Consider the following 25,919-nt stretch of genomic DNA (forward strand, 5'->3'; position numbering starts at 1 on the left):
CTTCTGTAATCATGGTGCTATGGTCTGAACATTTGTGTCCCCCCCAAATTCATATGCTGAAATCCTAACCTCCAAAGGTGACAGTGTTAGTAGGTGGGACCTTTGGGAGGTGATTAGAGCTCTTGTGAAGGAGACCCCACGGAGATCCCTAGTTCCTTCCGCCGTGTGAGCGCACAGCGAGAAGGCGCCACCATGAGCCTGGAAAAGCAACTGGCACCCGGCCATGCTGGCTCTGAGGTCTTGGACTTCCAGCCTCTAGAACTGTGAGAAGTCAATCTCTGTTGTTTGTAAGCTACCCAGACTGTGGCATTTTGTTATAGCAGCTGGAACGGACTGAAACACATGGGTCAAATCTGACCAGAATGCCAGTGAGAGACCTGTTTGTCCAAGCAGATGCCCAGGATTGGGGAGGGGGCAAGGAAGAACACTGTGGCCTTCTCCTTTTGTTTTTTTGAGGAAGATTAGCCCTGAGCTAACATCCCCCACCAATCCTCCTCTTTTTGCTGAGGAAGACTGGCCCTGAGCTAACATCTGTGCCCATCTTCCTCTACTTTATATGTGGGACGCCTGCCACAGCATGGCTTGACAAGTAGTGCATAGGTCAACACCCAGGATCCGAACTGGCGAACCCTGGGCTGCTGAAGTAACCACTGCGCCACTGGGCTTGCCCTCAATGTTCTTTCTTGCTTTGAGACGTATTTACAGGTAAGATTCAGGGGAACAGAGGCAAGAAGTAACTTCTCTCTATCTTCTGGGTTCAGAAATATTGAATAAAGCCCTATTCTGCCTGCCTCCCTCATCGCGACGAGAGTGCCACTACACTGCAATGAGCAGATTTGTCTAATGGTGACCCTGGGAATGATTCCAGGTAGCATGGATGGTAAGATGGTAGGGACTAGGGCATCTCCCCTTCTGCCAGAGCTCCCCATCCCCCATCCCTCACCCCGCCCCCAGGAGGGGATGCAACTTTCCACAAGCCCCACAGCTCCAGGTGTCTGGCAGCTGTCTTTCCCAGACAATTCCCTAAAGGTCACATCTGAAGCCAGAATGCCTGGCACCTAAACACCCTTGCTTCTTTCTACTGATAAAGACAATCTCTTGCCTGACCAATAAGAATTGTGGAAATAAATGAAGACCACTCAACTGAGAAGAAAAAGGCTTGTTTATTTGGAGCTTTCTATAACAAGGGAGTCGCCCACCATTACTTGCATTTGGCAGAGACTCAAAGGCAGAGAAGTGAAATGGAAAAGCTTTATAGTGAAAAAAAGGGAAGGCTTCAGCTGTGCTCTGATTGGAGATGTCGTCATGGGAAGCCAGAGGCTGGCTAATTAGAAACAGTGCATCTCTTGTGATTGCCTTGGGGGAACATGTTTGTTTACTCTGAGGGGTCCTGAGTTGCAAGCAGGGGCAAAACTTAGGGAAGCTGGCAGTCATTGCCCAGGGCCTGACCGCTCTGGGCAGATGGCTGCAGAGGTTGTGGTTTGGCTTCCTGGACTGGTGCTGCCAAGGTTGTGGGTTACAGTTTTATTGTCACATGTGGTCTGGCCATTGTCTGTTTGTATATTCAGCCTCTCAGAATGGAGACCAGTCGTGGGTTGGAGTCCTCAGACCTATAACTATTCACAGACCTAGGACCGCTGAGCAGTGCCCAGCGTCAGCACTCGTCTTTTGGGAAGACACAAAGACTGAAGGACCTGTGTCTTCTCTTGAGCTAAATCCTCCCACTAAAGCCTATTCGTTAACCAGTGGTTCTCAATTCAGGGGGTGATTTTGCAGCCCAGGGCATGTTTGGCAATGTCTGTAGACATTTTTGGTCATCACAACTGGGGGTGCTACTGGCATTTAATGGGAAGCTGCCAGGGATGCTGCTAAATCTCCTATAAAGCACATGACAGCCCCACACAACAGAATAGACTAGGACTTAGATGAAAATTGTCCTGTTCCAGTTTATCACAGCTCTCAAAAATTTTAATGTTTGACCTCGCAGAGAGAGTTAGATCTGTGTTATTAACAAGTTGTTAAGTGCTAGGCTTGAGTCTTCAGGTGGTCTCTCGTACTGCTACATGGTTCTTCTCACATAAGATTCCAGGCGTCAAGCTCATTTGCCTGAACAATCCATACTTGTCAAGCAAGTATCTTATTCTAGACTCGAGGAGAATAAAAGGAATTTCTTTGAGACTTCCTTCACTCAAGTACCTATGAATCTTCCCTAAGAAATTTGCCTTCTTAATGGAAACAGTTTATTTACACTCTTACGTTGATAAAAGTTCTCTAGAAATCTTTCTGACAATGGGTACATATTCTTCACCTAGAAGCTAGGTTAGGCATTGTACATGACAAATATTACTTCTCTCATTGCTGTATATACATAATGATTTTGATCACTTTGTTGCTGAATATAATCCCATATGGCCCAGGTTTCACCATTGATACTGAGCACGTGATCTGGATGTTAGTAATAGTTTACATCTGCAGTTAGTGTCTCTATATGGCCTCTCCTGCCATGGAAGCCAAAGTCTTGTCCTGGTGATCCCATTTAGCTGGAATTTGCCTTGTTTCCTAAAGAGGAAGTGGTCTTACAGGAAATGACGTTATACCTGCATCTGTGAGTAGTGCCAGACATTTTTAGAAGCAACAGGGTCAAGGGAACCATATTGGGAAAGGGGGAAAAATTAACTAGCAGCCTTTAAGTAATTGCTGGGCGACCATTCCTCTTTCCTGGTCCTGTTGAGCTGTGCGTTCAGTGTCCCCACGCCCAAAGCCTCTGAGCCTACAGCTACCCCAAAACGTGCTCTGTTTGGCCTCAGGGACTTTCCACTTTGCTTTAATCCCTTTGGTGAATTGCAATCTTATGGTTCTCTGTCCAGGTTTAGTCAGTGGATTGTCCTAAAATGGATCCCTCTGATTTTGTGAAACAAAAATGTTTGGGATATTCCCGTCCCAATGAATATTTAATTGCAGTTTTTCATTAGTCGGGATTTTTTCTCAATGAACCATATACTCTTTCTCACGATTGAGTAAATGAGGCTATTCTACTTTTAATTGAGGTTCAGGGCTCTTTACAGTATAATTACAGAGTTCTTCATGGTGGACATGACCAAATGTCACCCAGACTGCTCGCTTCTTTATCTTTTTCCATCACATGCAACAGTCAGAGATCTTGTCCTGATGTCATCTTCCTGAGAAATAATCTGGATAAGTGAACCCAAAATGCCGTGGTATTAGAGCCCAGGCCAGGTTCACCCCAAATCACCTCACAGTCCTGAGGGTGTAGAGGTCAAGGGCCTGAGGTTCATTCGCCATCAAGCCTTGAAGATCCACTGCAGCTCAGGCAGGAATCCCCACAGGGGCCTGTGGCAGTGAACAGAGCAGGAGCTCAATGGTGGTGTCCCTTTGGACACAACTGGGGACAAGTGCTTCTGCTGTGGCCAGAAAAGTCAGCTTGGCTTCCCTGAAAGTAGCTTTGGTATAATTTCAAAGAACCAGCTTCTAGTGGGGGGTGTGATGTCCTATGGCCTTAAGGGAAATGTCTGAGTTCTAGTTCTGATACCAGCCTAGGACAAGGTTGACCTGAGGGAAGTTATATTGTAACTCAGAATGACCTCTGAGTAACTCACCCACACTGTATATGTTTTACCTTGCACTCTAAGAGATAAATAGCTACCCTCCAGGAAATAATCCTGGCTGATGCATGTACTTCCATGCGGTGATAAGTGATAACTTTGTTCTTTTGAGTTTCTTAGGAATATGATGACATCAGAGAAGAACATCTATGCTGGCATCCATTGTCGATGACAATTGAAAAACCTAGTGTGTCATCTCCAGTCGCTCATGCCAGATGGTCAATGTTCCTTAGCCCCACGTTTATAGCCTGCTAGTGGCTATATAACTGCTTAAAGTTTGTGCTTATTTAACATGGTCTTTGGGACATGAGTCCACCGTCTTCCAATTTGCTGGCTAATAGAATAAATCCCTTTCTCAACCACTGATGCATTTTGCAATTGATCGGCTTCAGGATTGCAGTGAGCAGAACGAGCTCCTGCTTGGTTACATTTCCAGGGGTAAAACAGGAAGAACCAAGATTAGCCCTTTGGACAGGAAATGCTTCCCAAAGACTTCAGGGTTTATCTGCAGAAGAGCCACCCCAGGGAGGAAAGGGAGCCATTTAAACCACTACTGAGACAGGGCCCTCGACAGTTTGATCAGAACATGGGCAGAAAAGATGTTATTTTGTACTTTCAAGTGGCAAAAAGACATACAGGTTATAAAACTACAGACTAAATTAGCTAAGAACATACTTCAACTCAAACATCCAGGTAAATGTAATAAAAACCACATAAAATGGTGTAATAAAGTTAAGAGTAAATATACTAGGAGGAATAAAATAATTAAAACCAGAAGATAAATAGAAAGAAAGTATGAAGGGCATAAGAGGTCAAGACTATGTTAGTAAGCAATAAAAAAACCCTGAAGTACAGATGCTGGGTCTTGTCCCCCTGCCCCTCCACCACAGGAGCAGGTGGTTCCCGGGAGCGTGTCAGTTACCGAAGCTTCGCAGACTTTGTGTCTCATGGTTTGCCCAGGGCAGCCTTTCACTGCAAGGGCTCTGGGGACCTACAATGAAGATGGGGCCTCCAGGCATACCGTAAACCTTCAGACAGAAACTCACCTTCAGACACTCTTCCAGCTTCCTTTTCTTCCTGGCACCAGAAGGTATGCAAAACCAATCCGCAATTCTTTCCCAAGCAGTGTGTTTGGGTAGATGTATGTTTTGTGCTTGCTACTTTCATGTTTTAAATTCTGTTATCATTTTATTTTACTAAAAGAATTCCCAGTTAAGTGACTCATGTGTAAATCTGAGCTTTTATTTTCCCATGCCCTGTGAAATTCTAGCCGGTTAGTCCACAAGGTCAACACTTCGAGAGGTCTCCTTTGTTCTCCTAAGGACAGCGGCCTAAATGGTAGATGTAATCTCTGAAAAGAAATGTGTGTCTGAAGGACAGGCCTTAAAAGTGAGCACTTACAAAGTGGTCACTCATGTCACCCTTGAGTGATTCTCCCTTGCTGCCCATCCTGTTAATGTAGGAAGGAACAGTGCCCTGCAAACTCGCCAAGCTTAGAATGGTGGATTTGGCACTGCTTGTTGGTCATCCTCTCCTTACGCCGTCAAAGGCACTACTTCTGAGTCATAAATACCCTCAGATCTGCTCAGGGATCTGTGCTCTCACTGGGCAGCCAGAGGGGATGAGTTCTTGAATCCTGGGGTTGAGTTTGAAGATGTTTTTTCCTCATGGCTGTGATGATGTGTTCCACATCCTTCTGGCACCCAGGTGGCGGTCAGAAATCACGTGTCCGTGGGCTTCCCATTGTTTGATTCTTCTTTAATCCTCTCTCTCTGTCTCCATTCTTCAGATTTTCTTTATTTTTTTTTTCCTGAAGTGTCACAGTAATGATCCAATGTGTGGGACTTTCATTTATCCACTGTGTCAGGCCCTGGTGGCCCTTTCAAGGGGAAGAGGTTGCGTTCCTCTCTGGGAAACTCTGCAATACTATTTTTTCACGTTGGAGTTCCCATTCCTGGGATGATAGGCTTCCTGGATAGATGCCCTAGACCTCATATTTTCTCTCAAAAAATGTCAACCACTGTCTTTTTGCTCTACTTTATGGAATATTTTCTTGGCTTTATCTTCCAACGCTCTGTTGATTTTTTTGGGTTTGGATGTAATCGTTTTCATGTCCAAAGACTTTGAAAAAAAAAGTGCCAATTCCTTGTTTTCCTGTCATCCAGTTCTCGTTTCACCTCTGCGGAGACTCATCGGGGTCTCTTCTGTCCCCTGCTCCCTCTTGATTTCCTTTGGGCCCCTTTGTTTCCTGCTTGCTTATTTTGGTCTCTCATTTTGGGGACTAACTTCAATAGTGCTGTAGTCTTTGAGAATGCACATGGATAAAACCATAGCAACTGGTGGGTGTTGCTTTTAGATGGCCAGAAGGGGATCTATCGATTATGCCGGGAGGTCTCTAAATGCCCGAATGTAGAAGTCTTGGCTTGTGGGGCACTGAATTTCTTTAGAGAAATATCCTCCAGTTTGGGGTTTGCGAAATACAGTGACTATGAAGTGTTGGATTGGAGAAAGCATTGGAGTATTAACAGTTCCTCACACAGACTTTTAAAAAAAAATTTATTGAGGTCATATTAGCTTTTAAAGTTGTATAAATTTGAGGTGTACACTGTCATATTTCAGTTTCTGAATAGATTGCATCACGTTCACCACCAATAGTCTAGTTTTTATCCATCACCATACACATGTGCCTGTTTCCCCCTTTCCCCTTCTCACTCACTCCCTTTTCCTCTGGTAAACACTAATGTGTTCTCCTTATCTATGTGTTTGTTTATCTTCCACATATGAAACCATAAGCTATTTGTCTTTCTCTGTCTGACTTATTTTGCTTAGCCTGATACCCTCAAGGTCCATTCATGTTTTCACAAATCGCACAATTTTGTCTTTTTATGGCTGAGTAGTATTCCATTGTATATATAAACCTCATCATCTTTATCCATCCATCTGTTGATGGATACTTGGGTTACTTTCACGTCTTGGCTATTGTGAATAATGCTGTGATGAACAGAGGAGTGCATAAATCTTTTTGAATGGTTGATATCATATTCTTTGGATAAATGCCTGTGTTTTTAGCTCCACATGCCACTCTCACCCCGCAGTTTCCAAGCCTTGAGACTCTTTGGGGCTGAGGCCATGATTTTCTTTGTGTACTAGGCTCTGGCTTCTTCTTGCTGCTCCACCAGGCATCACTCCTCTATTTACTTTCTGTCTTCTAGAAATTTGTTGTCTGCTGATGGCCTTCTCCCCTTTTCCTCATCAATTGGGTTTACCTGAATAGATATCATCTTAAAGTCAAAGAAAGGGGATCTTGGTGAGGTGGAAACGCCTGGGAAAACCTGATTCTGGTCAAGTTAGAGGACATGATTCTGTGAATCCGTGGGTTGTACATATGTAGTAAAAGACGAGGGCCAGGACTAGGATGATACAGATGAGGCTCTCATTCATCGCCTCGGGTACAAAATTTAAGGGGTCATGAGCCAAAAAACTCAATAAAAAGAGTCAAAATTGTTAGAAGTATCAACATTTTAAATAAAGACAGGATTAGTAACAGTGCCCTTCTGAGCCATATTGAAGTCTGAAGCAATAGGAAAAAGCAGGAAAAAATACTGATCCTGTCTTTATTTAAAAATTTGACATTTTGTTCATCATAGATTTTTTGCATAATTTTTATTTTTAAAAATATTTCACTAACATATGATGCATCTTAATTAGTGAGATTTTTGGGACTCCCTTAAATTTTATGCAAGCTGGTGAGATTTGAAAGAGCTGGAAAATTTAATAAGCACAGAGAACAACTTACAGAAATAAGTGTTTGCAAAGTATACAAAGAAAGTTTTTATGTGCAAGCCAGTTAAGCCATGACTCCATAATAAGACAAAAGACAATATTTCTCATATGATAGTCTCAACAGAATAAATCAGGGGTGACACAGCCTCCAGGCTCCTAGGTTGTTGCTCTGCCATCTCCTAAAATGTTTCCCTCACTCATAAGGTTAAAGATGGTTGACTACACGATGGCAGGAGTTTACCTAATTGCCTCCCTGCCAGCTAGTTAGTCTACCACTGCTTGGGACTGAGGGTGGGAAAAGTCAAAAACACACAATACAGCATCTGAAACATAACTGGAGCTAAAATGCAAAATAAATGAATGAATAAGTACTTATGGTGTTAATACCACCACCAACAGTGTATAAATAAGACTCCCACATATAAACATAGACAGAAAATGAAAAATTATGAGACACATGAAAAGAAGTTCAAAAACTTGCTTAAACTTCTTTTAAGCACACTGATTAAGAATTATTGCCAGTTCTATGGGGAGGAAGAACTGGATACTGATATCAAAACTGTCTGTAAACATTTTTTCTTAGTTATATATTTTTGTGTATAGTATGCTGTATAAAATTCTCGTTAAAATTTTATAAAGCTCAGAGAAGTAACAAAGCTGACATATAAATGGCCACCACTGAAATATAATTGATGAGGAAACAGAAAAGTGGTTTAATGATTTGAACTTATTCTTTAATTTGAAAGCAGAAAATGCGATCAGGCAAAAAGAAAAGTTACTCAAAATATTAAAAATAAAAAGGCTAGCTGTATTAAATACTCAATAGAAATGACAAATACTAAATAGACACCGACGAAAATGTAAATTAGAAGAATATCAGGAAAAATTCATCCAGCATTCAGAGAAAAAAAGAAATATAGAATTAAAATGACAAATATAGATGACAAAGAACATATGCTAGAGAAGAAAAAAACTCTGCAAACATTTTGAAAACTGGTCATCTGCCAAATGCTATCTGCTAAAATTCAGTATCTATTTCTGAGAAAATACTTCGTAAGCTAGAAAGAGATGGAAAATCTCTTTTTGATAGATGGTGTCTTTCAGAAGGTTTTCATATCAACCAAAAACAAGTGAAAAATTAAGTCAAGTAAGAATCAACCATGACAGTGCCATGTTGTGATAAAAATAAATATACAAAATCTAACAAATTTTTTATATACTAAAAAAATTTTTAAAATATAATGATAGGCATAGAAAATGTTCATATCTCATCTTTTTTAATACTCTTTGCAGGTAAACCAGATTGATGATGAAAGGAAGGGGGAGGACGTCAGCAGGCAAGAGATTTCAAGACAAATCTGAAAGAAAATTTCTAGACGATAACACAGAGAAAATCTAGGTGACCTTGGATTTTGAGATGAGTTTTTACATACACACCACCAAAAGCATAATCTATGAAAGAAAATATTTGATAGCTTGGATTTCCTGAAAATTAAAAACTTCTACTCTGGCAAAGACAATGTTAAGAGAATGAAAAGGAAAGCCACAGACAGGGAGAAAATATTTGCAAATCCCGTATCCAATATGGGACTTGTGTCCAAAATATACAGAGAACTCCTAAAACTCAACATTGAAAAATGGGCAAAAAATACACACCTCATCAAAAAAGATATACAGATGGCAAATAAGGAGAAGATGGTCAACATTAAATGTTATCAGGAAACTGCAAATTAAAACAATAATTAGATAAAACTACACACCCATTAGGATGGCTAAAATCCAAAACACTGACCACATCAGCATGCTGGTGAGGCTGTAAAGCAATGGGCACTCTCATTTATTGAGGGAGGGATGCGAAAGGATACAATCACTTTGGAACACAGTCTGGCAGTTTCTCACAAAGGTCACCTAGTCTTACCACACAATCCAGCATTTGCACTCCTTGGTTTTACCTAAATGAGTCGAAAATGTATGTCCACACAAAAACCTGCACACAAATGTTTATAACAGCTTTTTCATAAATGTCAAGAGGTGAATGAGTAAAGAAACTAATACATCCACACATGGAATATTATTCAGCAATAAAATTAAATGAGCTATCAAGCCATGAAAAGGCATAGAGGAACCTAAAATGCACATTGCTAAGTGAAAGAAGTCAGACTGAAAGGATGACACACATATTGTATGATTCCAATTATAAGACATTCTGGAAAAGGCAAAACTAACAGACAGAAAAGATGAGTGATTGTGAGGGGTTCAGGGGAAGAGAGGAAGAGATGAGTAGGGTTAGGGTTAGGGGATTTCAGAGCACTGTTCTGTCAGATACTGTAACGGTGGATGGATTATATCATGCATTGTCAAAACCCATAGAACTGTGCAACACAAAGAGTGAAACAATGTAAACGAAGGACTCTAGTTAATAGTAATGTATCAATATTGGTTCATCAATTGTAACAAAGGTACCACCCTAATACAAGATCTTAATAATAGAGGAAACCGCTTTGGAGAGGAGAGAGAGGAGAGGTTTATGGGAATTCTCTGTGTTTTCTGCTCCATTTTTCCATTAACCTAAAAGCACTCTTTTTATAAAGTCTATTAATTAAAAAAAACACTGAATTGGTATTTCTGAGATAAGTGTGGTATTAAAAAGAAAATCTAGGATTCCTAGAAATCTAGGATTCCTAGAAATCTGGTCCCAATATTTTTGCCAGGGACAGAACAAACTTGCATTTTGTCTCTCCCATAAAAATCACTGTGCTCTATGGATATTTTGTGCTGACATTTTTTCTGACCCTTCTTTTTGCACTATTATGAAATGAAAGGTTATTTTCTCTAAACTTCAACTATAATCTACTCCCAAGAAGCTATCCATTAGCATAAAAAGATTATGGGGGCTTGCTGGTTAGTTAGTTGGTTGATTGGTTTTTAGAGTGGATTCTAAGTTAAAACAGCTTCATCCCTAACCTGGCAGACCTTGCCAGGAACCAGAAGCATCCAACGATCTTCACTTGAACATCAACCTGCCTCAATCCGTTGAGTTCATACTGACATCTGGAGGCCCAGTTTGGTACTACATGAGGGTTACACTATCAGAGCAGTTAGTCACTCCAACCCTCTTTAAAATAAGTAAAACATAAAAAATATGAAAAAGCAGTTTAAAAAAGAGAGTTTGTTTTGAATGTTTTTTGTATCTTCTACATAGAAATCTGTTCCTTGGGAAATTGGAGTGTAATTCTGGGGAAAGAGTCACAATCACCACGGCTAGCATTCACTGAGTTTTGGTACCCAACTAGACGTCAGGCGGCACTGGTCCTTCACCTGCAGCCACTCATTTCATCCTCAGATCTCCCTGTGAAACAGGGGCTGTTCTATCCCCATTTTACAGTTGAGATGCAGCCTCACAGTGGTTGGTAATTTCTCAAGGTCACTTAGTCTTGGGTTCAAGAGCAGAACTTGAACCCAAACTGTTTGATCCCAGAATCCAGTTGACACTGTTGCAGAGGTTCTGCAGGAAGGATGTATTGTGGGATCAAAAGAAATTCCTATGAAGAACAAAGCGCTCTGGGTCATTCCCAAGAGGAACTGAGTTCTAGAACTTCCTAGTCATAAACATTCAAAATACAGCACCAAAAAAAAATATGTCTTAGGAGGAGAATTGACTGGAGTAAGCAGAAGTATCTTAGAAAAAAATATAGCCATTTGCCAACTACATCCAAGGTCCATTTGAGAAGTATTTTCTTGGGTCAAGTGAGTTGGGTCCATCCCTATCCTAATGGGGGCTGGAGATACCATCTGTTTGAGGCCCACATTTGTGAAGGGCCTCAAATGTGGATCTCCAAATTGGATCTACCGAACGCATTGAAAGATGATGACTTTCATCATACAATTTTATGCTTGCGTCCCATTCAATGATAGTCCAACCCCATCATGTGTCACGAATACATAACTTTGCAAGTGTAATTATTTTCTAAATAGCGTAATTATGTTATGCTATATTTCTTCATTGAAAGTAGTAATTTATTAAGTGTAGACATGCTATACTTCAAGTATTGTAACTATTTTGGCATTTTAAAAATGTTTTTAATAAGCTAAGAGCTTCCAAAGATGGAAAGAGCCCACGTCTCCATCGCCCTTATAAATGCCCAGAAGCACAGCTCTGTGATTCCGCAACGGTACTTGGAACATTTAGCCAAGAAAGGGCTAATCTCTGCCTTAAGGACACTCTTCCCAAACTCAGCTTCCCTTTCTAGTAGTTTCTCTAAGGTATTGGAGGCCTTTGCTGGTAAATCAAAACACCTCAAAAGCTAAAGGCATGGATGAAGATAATTTCCAAGAAATTAAAAGAAGATACTTTGCTTTTGGAAGCTGGCTAAGTGATAAATTTCTCAGAGCATTTTGGCGAGTGTGGTTCTTGTACTTGGCTAAAGGGACTTAGCTGACTTCTGTGTCTCTCAGTGATTTAATACTCCCAATAATGAGGATATGCTTTTTGTAGAAAGAGAAAAAATTTTTGTTATATTAAGGTGGTAACAACTAATGAACATCTCAAAAGAGAGAAAGGTAATGAATTTTTTAATCAAAATTCATTGTAGGACTGGCAAATGTCAGTAGGCACAATGAGCTTCCTCCTCCTGACCTTAGCCGTATGCCCAGAGATCATAAAGAAGTGGGTACTTCTCACACCACATCCCTGTATGTTTCCCTCTGTTACAAACCCGCCAACGCAGTGTGTTGATGATAACAGCCTGGCAAGAGCCAGTATCTGTCTACCAGCTTGGGAGAGAAAGGAGGATCTGTTAGGACTAAGTCTGTCTGCTGCTCATTATTGCACTATGTATGGTTTCTGTGAACCAATTAAAGACGCTCATTTCAACATGCTTCATGACTCCTGTCCTGGGCAAATGTAATCTGCTATTATCTTTATTACTCATGTGAGAGTCAAGTGTACTAACACGGGTAGTTTGGGTAGAAGATGTCCAATCTGGAAACCTCAGTCATCCTTGACTCCTTGCCTTCCTTTGTACATACCCACCCAACCTCTCCCACCAAAAAAATACATATATGATTATTGACCATCTAGTCTTTCTGATTCTTCTTCCTAAAAGCCCTAAAATCGTTCCAGGATCTCCATTCACACTGTCACAGGCTTGTAATTGTCTTTCTGCCTCCACTACACAACCCCTCGAGTGTGCCTTCACACGAGAGTTAGAGTGATGTGGTTAAGGGTGGCATCTCCTAGGTTAAATAGACCGGAGTTTGAACCACAACCCTGTCTTTTGACTAGTTGGATAACCTTGGGCAAGCTATTTACCCTCAATTTCCACATCAGTAAAATGAGTATAATAATTATATTTAGTTCATAAAGTGTCTGAGTACATTCCCATATGACAAATAGAGGCTTCTATACAACATCATGGAAATGTTAAGGGTCTCTAGAAATGAATTGACCTTTTAATAGGTCGTTTTCTGATGAAAATTGTGGTGGTTAATTATACACGTCAGCTTGACTGGGACACAGGTACCCAGATATCTAGTTAAACATTATTCTAGGTATGTCTATGTGGGTGTTTCCAAGTGAGATTAACGTCTGAATGGGTACCTGGGTAAAGAAGATTGCCCTCCCCAGTGTGGGTGGGCCTCGTCCAGTCTGTTGGAGACCTGAATAGAGCAAAAGGCAGGATCTGCTCTGTTTGACTGCTCTTGAACTAGGACATTTGTTCTCCAGCTTCTCAGACCCTCAAACTCAGGCTGGAACTACACCACTGGCATTCCTGGGTCTCCAGCTTGCAGACAGCAGATCACGGAACTTCTCAGCCTCCACAATCGTGTGAGACAACCTGTTCTAATAAGTCTGTTTACGTATATAGGTTCTTTATCTCTGCATTTATACATAGGTTCTCTCTATATATTCTGTTTCTCTGGAGAACTCTGATTAATACAGAAACCAAGCTAGAAACTACACTAACTTGTATAAAATATTCTAAATGTTTATAGTTAATGAGCAATTCCAAATGAATTAATGTTTCTAAGCATTATAATTTATTAAAACTCTGTCAGTAGAAAGACACATGAAACATTAATTTTTGCCTGTTCAGGGAAAATCTACCTCAGGGAAAAAAAAAAAATCAGCTGACCACCACAGAGCATACAACACAAAGAGTGAACCCTAATGTAAACCATGAACTTTAGTTAATAGTAAATATCAATATTGGCTCATCAGCTGTAACAATTGTACCACACCAATGAAGATGTTAATAATAGGGAAAACTGTGCAGCAAGATGAGGGATATCTGGAAACTCTTTGTACTCTCTGCCCAATTTTTCTGTAAACCTAAAACTGCTCTAAAAAAGGTGTTTTTTTTTTTTTAATCCATTCACCATAGATGTATGGCTTTATTTCTCCACTCATACTTCTACTCCATTGATCTATATGTCTGTCCTTATGTGAATACCACACTGTTTTTACTGCCTTTGCATTGTAATTTTTTAATGCAGGAAGTGTGATATTTAGTCGCGTACATGAGTTCCCTTTTCTCCACATGCTCTCCAACACTTGTTATTTCTTGTCTTTTTAATAATAGCCATTCCAATGGGTGTGAGGTGATATCTCATTGTAGTTTTGATTTGCATTTCCCTAATAATTAGTAATGTTAAACATCTTTTCAAGAGCCTGTTGGCCATCTTTGTATCTTCTTTAGAAAAAAGTCTGTTCATATCCTCTACCCATTTTTTGATCAGATTGTTTGTTGTTTTGTTGTTGAGTTGTATGAGTTCTTTATACATTTTGGGTATTAACCCTTTATCAGATATTTTCAAATATCTTCTCCCAATTTTTAGAGTGTCTTTTCATTTTGTTGATGGTTTCCTTTGCCCTGCAGAAGCCTTTTAGTTTGATGTGGTCCTATTTGTTTATTTTTCTTTTTGTTTCCTTTGCCTGAGGAGACAGATTCAAAAAGATGCTGCTAATACTGATGTCAAAGAGCATACTGCCTATATTTTCTCCCAGAAGTTTTATGGTTTCAGGTCTTACATTCTAGTCTTTAATCCATTTTGAGTTAATTTTTGTGTGTGGTGTAAGATAATGGTCTCCTTTCATTCCTTTGCATGTGGCTGCCCAGTTTTCCCAACACCATTTACTGAAGAGACTTTCCTATCTCTGTTGTATGTTCTTGGCTCCTTTGTTGAAAATTAGCTGTCCAAAGATGTAAGTTTATTTCTGGGCTCTCTATTCTGTCCCATTGATCTTTGTGTCTGTTTTTCTACCAGTACCATGCTGTTTTGATTACTATAGCTTTGTAGTATATTTTGAAAGCAGGGAATGTGATACCTAAAGCTTTGTTCTTTTTCCTCAGGATTCCTTTGGCTAGTCACAGTCTTTTGTTGTTCCATATACATTTTAGGATTCTTTGTTCTATTCTGTGAAAAATGTCATTGGGATTCTGATTGGGATTGCCGTGAATCTGTAGATTGCTTTAGGTAACATGGACATTTCAATTATGTTAATTCTTCCAATCCATGCGCATGGACTATCTTCCCATTTCTTTATGTCTTCTTCAGTTTCTTTCAACAATGTCTTACAGGTATCAGTGTACAGGTCTTTCAACTCCTTGATTAAATTTATTCCTGGATATTTTATTCTTTTTCTTGCATGATTATAAATGGGATTGTATTCTCTATTTCTCTTTATGCTAGGTGGTTTTCAGTATATAGAAACACAGCTGGTTTTTGTAAGCAGATTTTGTACCCTGCCACTTTACTGTATTTGTTAACTATTTCTAACAGTTTTTTGGTGGATTCTTTAGGGTTTTCTATATATAAAATCATGTCATCTGCAAATAGTGACAGCTATACTTCTTCCTTTTCATTTTGGTTACCCTTTTTGATTTCTTGCCTAATTGCTCTGGCTAGGTCTTCCAATACTATGTTGGATAAGAGTGGCAAGAGTGGGCATCCTCTTCTTGTTCCTGTTCTTACAGAGATACCTTTCAGTTTTTCACCACTGAATTTGATGTTAGCTATGGGTTTGTTGTATATGGCCTTTATTATGTTGAGGTACTTAAACCCACTTGGTCATGGTGTATGAAACTTTTAATGTGTTATATTCAATTTGCTGATATTTTGTTGAGGATTTTTACATCTGCATTCATCAATGACATTGGCCTGTAATTTTTCCTTTTGGTATTGTCCCTGTCTGGTTTTGGTAACAGGGTAATGTTGGCCTTGTAAAATGAATTAGGAAGCATCCTATCTTGTTCAAATTTTTAGAAGAATTTGAGAAGGATAGGTATTAAATCTTCTTTGCGTGTTTGGTAGAATTCACCAGAGAAGCCGTCTGGTCCTGGACTTTTGCTTTTTGGGAGGTTTTTGGTTACTGTTTCAATCTCTTTACTAGTGATTGTTCTACTCAGATTCTCTATTTCTTCTTTTTTTATTATTTTATTGAGATCACATTGGTTTATAACATTGTGTAAATTTCAGGTGTACATCATTATATTTCACCTTCTGTTCTATTTCTTCTTGATTCAGTTTTGGAAAGTTGCATGATTCTAAGAATTTCCCTATTTCTTCTAGACTATCCAATTTGTTGGCATATAGCTTTTCATAGTATTCTCTTATAATCTTTTGTATTTTTGTGGTATCCATTGTAATTTCTCCTCTTTCATTTCTGATTTTATTTATTTGAGACTTCTCTCTTTTTTTCTTAGTGAATCTAGCTAAGGATTTGTCAATTTTGTTTAGTTTTTCGAAGAACCAGCTCTTAGTTTCATTGATGATTTCTGTTGTCTGTTTAGTCTCTATTTCATTTATTTTGGCTCTGATTTTTATTATTTCCTTCCTTCTACTGACTTTGGGCTTCATTTGTTGTTCTTTTTCTAGTTCTTTTAGGTGTAGTGTTCAATACTTTATTTGATATTTTTCTTATTTCTTGAGGTAGGCCTGTATTCTTATAAACTTTCCTCTTAGTACCACCTCTGCTGCATCCTATAGATTTTGGTATGTTGTGTTTTCATTTTCATTTGTCTCCAGGTATTTTCTTATTTATCCTTTGATTTCTTGATTGATTGAACAGTTGTTCAGTAGCCTGTTGTTTAGTCTCCACCTATTTGTGAATTTCCAGCTTTTTTCTTGTAGTTGATTTCTAGTTTCATATCATTGTGGTTGAAAAAGATGTTTGATATGATTTAAATCTTAAATTTATTGAGACTTATTTTGTTTCCCAACATATGGTCTATCTTTGAGAGTGTGCTTTGTGCACTTGAGAAGAATGTATATTCCACTGCTTTTGGATGGAATGTTCTATATATATCTATTAAGTCCATCTGGTCTAGTGTTTCATTTAAGATCAATATTTTCTTGCTGACTTTCTGTCTGGATGATCTATCCATTGATGTTACTGGGGTATTAAAGTCCCCTACGAGTATTGTGTTGCTGTCAATTTCTCCCTTTAGGTTTTTTAGTAGTTGCCTTTGGTAGTAGTATACTTTGGTGGTTCTACGTTAGATGCATATATATTTGTAAGTGTTGTGTCTTCTTGGTGAATTGTCCCCTTTATCATTACATAATGTCAATTTTTGTCTCATTATATTTTTTCACTTGAAGTCTATTTTGTCTGATGCAAGTCTGGCTATAGCCACTTTCTTTTGGTTACCATTTGCTTGAAATATCATCTTCCATCACTTCATTTTGAACCTATGTTTGTCTTTAGAGCTAAGATGGATCTCCTGGAGGCAGCATATTTTTGGGTCTTGTTTTTTAACCCATCTAGCCAATCTGTGTCCTTTAACTGGTGAATTCAACCTATTTACATTTTGGGTGATCATTGATATGTGAGGACTTAATATTGCCATTTTATCTTTTGTTTCCTGGTTGCTCTGTATTTCCATTGTTTCTTTTTCCTTGTGTTTCTGTCTGCCATTTCAGTTTGGTGGTTTTCTGTGATGTGTTTCTCAGTTTTCTCTTTTTTTATTTTTTGTGACACTGCTCCAAATCTTTCTTTTGTGGCTACCTTGACAATTATATAAAAGATATCATGGCTGGGATAGGCCTTTTTCTGCTGCTAGCATCTTATCTCCATTTGCCCATGCAGGTTTTGTCCTTCTCCTTTTCCCTTTGTATGTTTTTGTTGTCACACATTGTCCCTTTTTGTATTGTGAGTTTGTTACTAAATTGAAGTGGTTATACTTATTTTTAGTGCTTTTTTTCCCTTTTACTTTTATGTTTTTGTATACTTTTGCCTTTTTGTTTTGAGTAAGAGAGCTCTTTTCAAGACTTCTTGTAAGGCAGATCTAGTGGTCATGAACTCCCTCAGCTTTTGTTTGTCTGGGAAACCCTTTCTTTCTCCTTCATATTTGAAAGATATCTTTGCTGGATAGAGTATTCTCAGCTGACAGCTTTTATCTTTCAATATTTTCTTTTTTTTTTTTTTTGAGGAAGTTTAGCCCTGAGCTAACATCTGCTGCCAATCCTCCTCTTTTTGCTGAGGAAGACTGGCCCTGAGCCTGCACTTTCCACCCTCCACTGCCTCTGCAGAGGTGTCATCAATGCTTTTGTTGCAGTGCTTGTGTCTCTGAGGTTACTGATGCTTTGCTGCTTACGATGTCACTGCAGTCACAGGTGTCACCACAGGGTCACCAGGCTGGCACATACCTCTGCTGTTTCCCAGGCTTCCCGGGTCCTGAGTTCCCCCAGTGTAGCAGGGGGTGGGGTAGAGTGGGGCAGGAGCTGGAGTCACAGGCTCCTCTTTCATGTCTGGGTTTGTTGGGTCTGCAGGTGCCATTACTACGGGTAGGGTGGATGAAGTTGCTGGTGCTGCTGTAGGTGGGGTGGGGATTGGTGTCATAGCCTCCACAGTTGCCATTACCTGGCTCTCTGCAAGCTCTCTATGGGCTTGGGTGCTGCTGCTGCATCCACCTCCTGCACTGCTGCTCCTGGGTTTTATAGGTGTGCTGGCACCACCACTGCTGGAGATGCTGGGTTTGCAGGTGTCACTGCAGCTGCCACATGGGCTTGGATTGTAGGCTACACCACCACCACCCTGAGAGGAGGGGTACCCCGGTCACAGTTACTTCCAGGGTTTGTGAAACCTCTGGTACTAGGCATTTGTATGGTTCCTGGAACCTCAGGTCATGGGCACTGCTGCTACTGCCAGGGGCTATCAGGGTCTTGGATGCAACTTCCACTGCTGTGATGACCTAGGTCAAAGGCACCACCGCCAGGAGAGAAGGAGCGGGCTGGGTCAGGTATCATCGCAGTTCCCAGACATCCGATCACCTGCCTGCAGCAGTTTCTGGCTCCCCCAGGATTGTGGGCTGCCTGGGTTCCTGGGGCCTCTATTCACAGGCATTACACAGTCCCTGTGGCCTTTGGTCTCAGAAGCTCCCACTACTGCTCCCCTAGTTCCATTGCCTCCAGGAGGTCCAGTCCACCCACCTTCAGATGTTCAGATGTACGGATCTCTCAGGTCTTCTGGTGTGCTGTGCAGGGACTCCTTTGTTGGTCTGTGGGTAACTTGGAGGGGAGAAGCAAGGGGAACACCTCGCTCTGCCATGATGCTCCTCCTTGAGGTCTATTTTTTTGCAGTGTTAAGAACACTTAACACGAGATCTACTCTTAACAAAAGTCTAAGTGTCAAATACAGTATTATTAAATACAGCACACTGTTGTCCAGCAAATCTTTAGAACTTAATCATATTGCGTAACTGAAACTTTATACCTATTGACTAGCAACTCACCATTTCCCCCTCCAGCCTCTGGCAACCACCATTCTATTCTACTCTCTGCTTCAATGTGTTTGACTACTTTAGATAGCTCATACAAGTAGAATCATGCTGTATTTGTCCTTCTGTGACTGGCTAATTTCACTCAACATAATGTCTTCAAGGTTCATCCATGTTGTCACATATGGTAGGATTTCCTTGTTTTTTAAGTCTGAATAATATTCTATTGTGTATATACAATATATATATAGTATATATACTATATATATATTGTATATGTATTCACATATAAATGAACCATATTCTATTGTATATGTATATATGTTCACATATATGAATAATATACTATGGTATATATATGTATATACATATATATATGAAATACATTTTCTTCATCTAGTCATCTATCAATGAACATTTAGCTTGATTCCACATCTTGGCTATTGTGTACTCACAATTATTATGCTGCACAATTATTATTATTGACAATTCACGTTATTATGCTGCAATTAACCTATCAGTTCAGAACAGTGAAAATATCTCTCCAAGATCCTGATTTCACTTCTTTTGGATAGATACCCTGAAGTGGGATTACTGAATCATGTGGTATTTCTATTTTTATTTTGGGGGAACCTGCATATTGTTTCCCCCAGAGTCTACAATATTTCACACTTCTAATAGTGTAGAAAGGTTCCAATCTCTCCACATCCTGGCTAACATTTATTATCTTTTTAATTTAATTTAATTTTATTATTTTTCCTTATTCTCCCCCAAGTCCCCTCAGTACACAGCTGTGTATTTTACTTGTGGGTCCTTCTAGTTGTGGCATGTGGGATGCTGCCTCAGCATGGCCTGACGAGCAGTGCCATGTCCACATCTAGGATCCAAACTGGCGAAGCCCTGGCCCGACAAAGCAGAGAGCATGAACTTAACCACTTGGCCATGGGGCCAGTCCATCTTTTTTTTTTTTTTTTTTTATAATAGCCATCCTAACAGGTGTGAGGTGGTATCTCATTGTGGTTTTGATTTGCATTTAGTGATGTTGAGCATCTTTTCAAATACCTGTTGGTCATTTGACTTCTTTAAAGAAATATCCATCCAAGTCCTTTGCCAGTTTTTAAAAATAAGGTTATTTGTTTATTTATTGCTGTTGAGTTGAAGGAATTTCTAACATATTTGAGGTTCTAACCACTTATCAAATATATGATTTGTGGGGGCCAGTCCCATGACTGAGTGGTTAAGTTTGTGCACTCTGGTTCAGCGGTCTGGGGCTCACCAGTTCAGATCCTGGGTGCAGACCTACACACCACTCAACAAACCATGCTGTGCCAGCATCCCACACAGAAGAACTAGAATGACCTACAACTAGGATATACAACTAGGTACTGGATCTCTGGGGAGAAAAGAAAAAAGAGGAAGATTGGCAACAGATAGCTCAGGGCCAATCTTCCTCATACACACGCACAAAATATATATATATATACATATGTGTATACATATATATGATTTGTAAATATTTTCTCCCATTCTGATCTGTATTTTGAAATCATGACATGTGATGTCTCCAGTTTCATTCTTTCTTAAGATTGTTTTGGCTCTTTGGAGGTCCTCTGTGGTTCTTTATGAATTTTAGAATTTTTTTTTCTATTTCTATAAAAAATGCCATTGGGATTTTGATAGAGATTGCATTGGATCTGTAGATCATTTTGGATAGTACGAACATTTTAACATTATTGTCTTCCAACCTATAAACATGAGATGTCTTTCCATTTGTGTTCTTTAATTTCTTTCATCAGTGTTTTGTAGTTTTCAGTGTATAAGTCTTTCACCTCCTTATTTAAGTTTATTTCTAAGTATTTTATTCTTTTTGATGCAATTGTAAATGGGATTGTTCTCTTAATTTACGTTTTAGATAATCCTTCATTAGTATGTGTAAATGCAACAGATATTTGTGTATTGATTTTCTATCCTGCAACTTTACTGAATTTGTTTATTGGTTCTAAAAGTTTTCTGTGGAATCTTGAGGATTTTCAATATATAATATCACAGCAGCTGGAAACAGATAATTTTGTTTCTTCTTTTCTGTTTGAATGCCTTTTCTTTCTTTTCCTTGCCTAATTGCTCTGGCTAGCACTTCCAGTACTGTGTTGAGTAGAAATGGCAAGAATGGGCATCTATGCCTTGTCCTTGCTCTTAGAGGAAAATCTTTTGGTTTTTCACCATTGAGTATGATGTTAGCTGTGGGCTTTTCATATATGACCTTTATGATGCTGAGGTAATTTCCTTTCATCCTAGTTTGTTGAGAGTTTTTGTCATGAAAGGGTGTTGAATTTTGTCAAATAATTTTTCTGCATCTATTGAGATGACTATGTGGTTTTTAATGTTCATTCTGTTAATGTGTTATATCACATTAATTGATTTTGATATGTTTGACCATCATTGCATCCCGGGGATAAATCTCACTTGGTCATGGTATATGATCCTTTTAACATGCTGTTGAATTTAGTTTGCTAAACTCAACAAGGAGGATGTTTGCATCTGTGTTCATCAGGCATATTGGCCTGTAGTTTTCTTTACTTGTTGTGTCTTCGTCTGGCTTTGGTGTCAGGGTAATGCTGACCTCATAAAAATGAATTTAGAGGTATTCCCTCCTCTTCAATTTTTTGGAAAAAATTGGGAAGGATTAGTATTAACTCTTCTCTAGATGTTTGGTAGAATTCACTCATGACGCCATCTGGTCCTGGGCTTTACTTTGTAAGGAATCTTTTGATTACCGTGTCAATCTCCTTACTCACATAGATCTGTTCATATCTTCTAGTTTCTTAATGATTGTCTTGGTAGGTTGTATGTTTGTAGGAAATTATCTGTTTCTTCTAAGTTACCCAATTTGTTGGCGTATAATTGTTCACAGTAGTCCGTTATGAAGCTTTTCATTTCCGTGGCATCAGTTGTAATGTCTCTTCTTTCATTTCCCATTGTAATTATTTGAGTCTTCTGTCTTTTTTCTAAGTTAATCTAACTGAAGGTTTGCCAATTTTTTAAAATCTTTTTTCAAAAGTCAACTCAATTTCTATTTTTGTATCCTTTATTTACTTATGTTCTAATCTGTATTATTTCTTTCCTTTTTCTAACTTTGGGCTTAGTTCTACTTTTTCTAGTTCCTTGAAGTATAAAGTTGGGTTGTTTATTGGAGATCATTCTTTTTTTGATGTAGACGCTTATTATAAACTTCCTTCTTAGTACTATTTTGCAACTTCTCATAAGATTTGGTGTGTTGTGTTTTAGTTTTTCATTTGTCTCAAGATATTTTCTAATTTCCTTTTGATTTCTTCTTTGACCCATTGGTTGTTCAGGAGTGTGTTATTCAATTTCTATGTATTTGTGAATTTTCCAGCTTTCTTTCTGCTATTGGTTTCTGGTTTCATTCCACTATGGTTGGAAAATATACTTGGTATGATTTTAATTTTCTTAAATTTATTAAGACTTGTTTCATGACCTAACACATGATCTGTCCTAGAGACTGTTCCACATGTTCTTGAGAAGAATATATAGTCTGTTGGATGGAATGTTCTGTTTATATCTTTTAGGCTCATTTGGTCTATAGTGTTGTTCAAGTCCACTGTTTCCATATTGATTTTCAGTTTGGATGGTCTATCCATTATTGACTGTGGTGTTTTGAAGTCTCCTGCTATGATTGCATTGATATCTGTTTCTCCCTTCAGTTCTGTCAATGCTTGCTTTATCTAAAGTGAGTCTCTTGTATACAGGATATACAGCCATGTGTTTCTTAACAACAAGGATACATTCTGAGAAATGAGTCATTAGGCAATTTCATCACTTTGCAAACATCATAGAATGTACTTATACAAACCTAGATGGTATAGCCTACTACACACCTAGCCTATATGGTACTGATCTTATGGGACCACCATCATATGTGCAGTCCGTCATTGACCAAAACATCATTATGGGGCACATGACTGTACTTAAATATTGTTTGGGTTTTTTTATCCATTTAGTTGTCTATGTCTTCTGATTGAGGAGTATAATCCATTTACCTTTAAAATAATTATAGACAGGGAGTAACTTCCTATTGCCCTTTTTGTTATCTGTTTTCTTTCTGTCTCATAGTTCTTTTGTTACTCTTTTCCTCTTGCTGTCTTCTTTTGTGTTTTGCTGATCTGTTGCATTAATATGCTTTGATTTCTTTCTCTTTTCTTTTGTGCATCTTCTATAGGTATTTTCTTTGTAGTTATCATGGGGTTTACATAAAACAACTTACGGTTATAGTATGGGGATAACAACTTCACTTCAATTGCACACGAAAACTCTACACTTTTACTTACCCCCAACACACTTTGTTATTGATATTACAATTTACATCTTTTTTTGCTGTGTATCCATTAGCACATTTTTATGGTTATAGTTATTAATACTTAGGTCTTTTAACTTTTTTTTTGGAGGGGAAGTTTGGCCCTGAGCTAATGTCTGTTGCCAATCTTCCTATTTTTGCTTGAGGAAGATTGTTGCTGAGCTAACATCTGTGCCAATCTTCTTCTATTTTGTATGTGGGACACCACCACAGCGTGGCTTGATGAGCGGTGTGTAGGTCTACACCCGGGATCTGAACCTGTGAATCCTGGGCTGCCAAAGCAGAGTGCACAAACTTAACCACTATGTCACCAGGCTGGCTCTTCTTTTAACTTTTATACTGAAATTAAAAGTGATTTACCCACCACCATTACAATATTACATTATTCTGTCTTTGTCTTTTATTTACCTTTATCAGCAAGTTTTGTACTTTCATATGCTTTTGTGTTACTGTTTAGAATCCTTTCATTTCTACTTGAAGAACTTCCTTTAGCATTTCTTGTAAGGCAGATGTAGTGGTGATGAACTCCCTTAGCTTTTGTTTGCCTGGGAAAGATTTTTATCTGTCATTTTTGAAGGATGGTTTTGCCAAGTATAGTATTCTTGGTTAGTAGTTTTTTTCTTTCAGCACTTTGAATACATCCTCCCACTCTCTTTGGCCTGCATTGCTTCTGCTGAGAAATCTGCTGATGGTCTCATAGGGTTAACCTTGTCTGTGACAAGTTGCTTGTCTCTTGCTGCTTCCAAAATTCTCTCTTTGAGGGTAGATCTTAGTTGTTATCATCACAGAAAAAAATGATTATGGACATATTAAGCATGAATTTTTCTAAATTAAAAGGGGTGAGATAAACTAAAATGCATTTTTCTTTACATAGAGCCCTGCTCTTGAATCTCTCTTGCCCATCCTTCCAAATAGCATTCATCAACTTCTTTCACACATTTCTAAGATGTATGTCAGTGGTAATGTCTTTATTAAATAATAATTGTTAAATAATTAAAAAAAAATTTCTTTGACTTTTGATAATTTGATTATAATGTGTCTAGATGTGAATTTCTTTGGATTCTTCATATTAGATACTGTTTGGCTTCCTAGGTCTGAATATCCATTTCCTTCCCCAAATTTGGGAAGTTTTCAGTCATTATTTCTTTAATGAGATTTCTGCCCCTTTTTCTCTCACTCTTCTCCTCTGGAACTTCCATAATGCATATATTGATCTCCTTGATGGTGTCCCATATGTTCCTTAAGCTTTCTTCAGTATTTTTCATTCTTTTTTCTTCTCTGACTGGATAATTTCCAATGACTGATCTTCAAGTTTTCTGAGCCTTTCTTCTGCTTGTTTTAGTATGGTGAACCTCTCTAGTGAACTTTTTATTTCAGTTATTGCTCCATGATTTCTGTTTGGTACTTTTTCATATTTTCTCTCTCTGTTGAAGTTGTCACTTTATTCATGCATTGTTCTCCTGATCATGAAGAGCATCTTTATAATAGTTATCTTGAATTCTCTGTCAGATAAATCTTCTATCTCCATTTCACTAAAGTCAGTTTCTGGAGATTTACCTTGTAATTTTGTTTGGGAGGTGTTTCCTTGTTTCTTTGTTTTCTTGACTCTTTGCATTGATATCTGTGCATTAAGCAAAACAGCCACCTCTCTCAGTCTTCACAGACTGTGTGAGAACTTTCCAAGTTATTCATGACACCGTGCTGAAGCTGTCCCCTGCCCAATGAGGAAAAACCCGAAACCGTGGTAGATGTTATCTGGCCAGATCTCTCACTCAAGCAGTTATACCAAAAGATGAAGGCCTTGGCTTCTTCTCCAGCACAATACTGGGCAATGACTCATTCATCTTTAAGAACTTCACCTGAGTGGACTTTTTGAGCCTGTCTAAATTTTTACCCACTCCACAGTTCCATTTGGAACCTTATGAATGACTAGTTCTTGCTCCCCATTATTACCACATCCATCCAGTGGCCAACATGAGGAAACTGTCCTTGTGATTAACAGACTCTGAGCATCACAAAACCTTCAGAGTTTTTCTTCTCTCCTGAACTGTTTCAGCTCAGTCTTATCCCATCCACACTCTTCAGTCCCCCATGAATCCTCTTTCTACCCAAGATGCAGCTCCATTCTGTAGCCATCAAACCTCCTTGTGTTCTCAACCTCATGTCTTGCCCTACTGCTCTCTTCTCAGTCTTCCCTTTTCTAGGCACTATCAAGCCTTAGGCCTTTGCCTCCAACCTTCCCAGCCTTCTCCACCTACTAGACTCTTCTTCAGCCATCCTGACTCAGCTCACTGTCACCTTCTTGTTGATGCTGACTCTGATTCTCTTTAGCTATAACCTAGGCTTCTCCTTCTTTGATCCCAACGTACTTTGATCCTAATTATGGTATTCATTTATTTATATAAATGGCATGTGAACACTAGA

General features: G+C 38.9%; 1 protein-coding gene across 1 annotated transcript in view; it reads left to right on the forward strand.

Moving 5' to 3' along the window:
• The window catches only part of LOC111770287 (potassium channel subfamily K member 16-like), a 47,483-nt gene extending 38,562 nt beyond the window's left edge, over nt 1-8,921 (forward strand). Inside the window, exon 7 of the mRNA XM_023627820.2 lies at nt 8,700-8,921. Within this exon, the coding sequence (XP_023483588.1) occupies nt 8,700-8,703 (4 nt within the window). The 3' untranslated portion in view covers nt 8,704-8,921. The remainder of the gene's footprint in view (nt 1-8,699) is intronic.
• Nucleotides 8,922-25,919: the final 16,998 nt, after the last annotated feature.

The sequence above is a fragment of the Equus caballus genome, chromosome 24, assembly GCF_041296265.1.
Source record: "Equus caballus isolate H_3958 breed thoroughbred chromosome 24, TB-T2T, whole genome shotgun sequence".
NCBI lineage: Eukaryota > Metazoa > Chordata > Mammalia > Perissodactyla > Equidae > Equus > Equus caballus.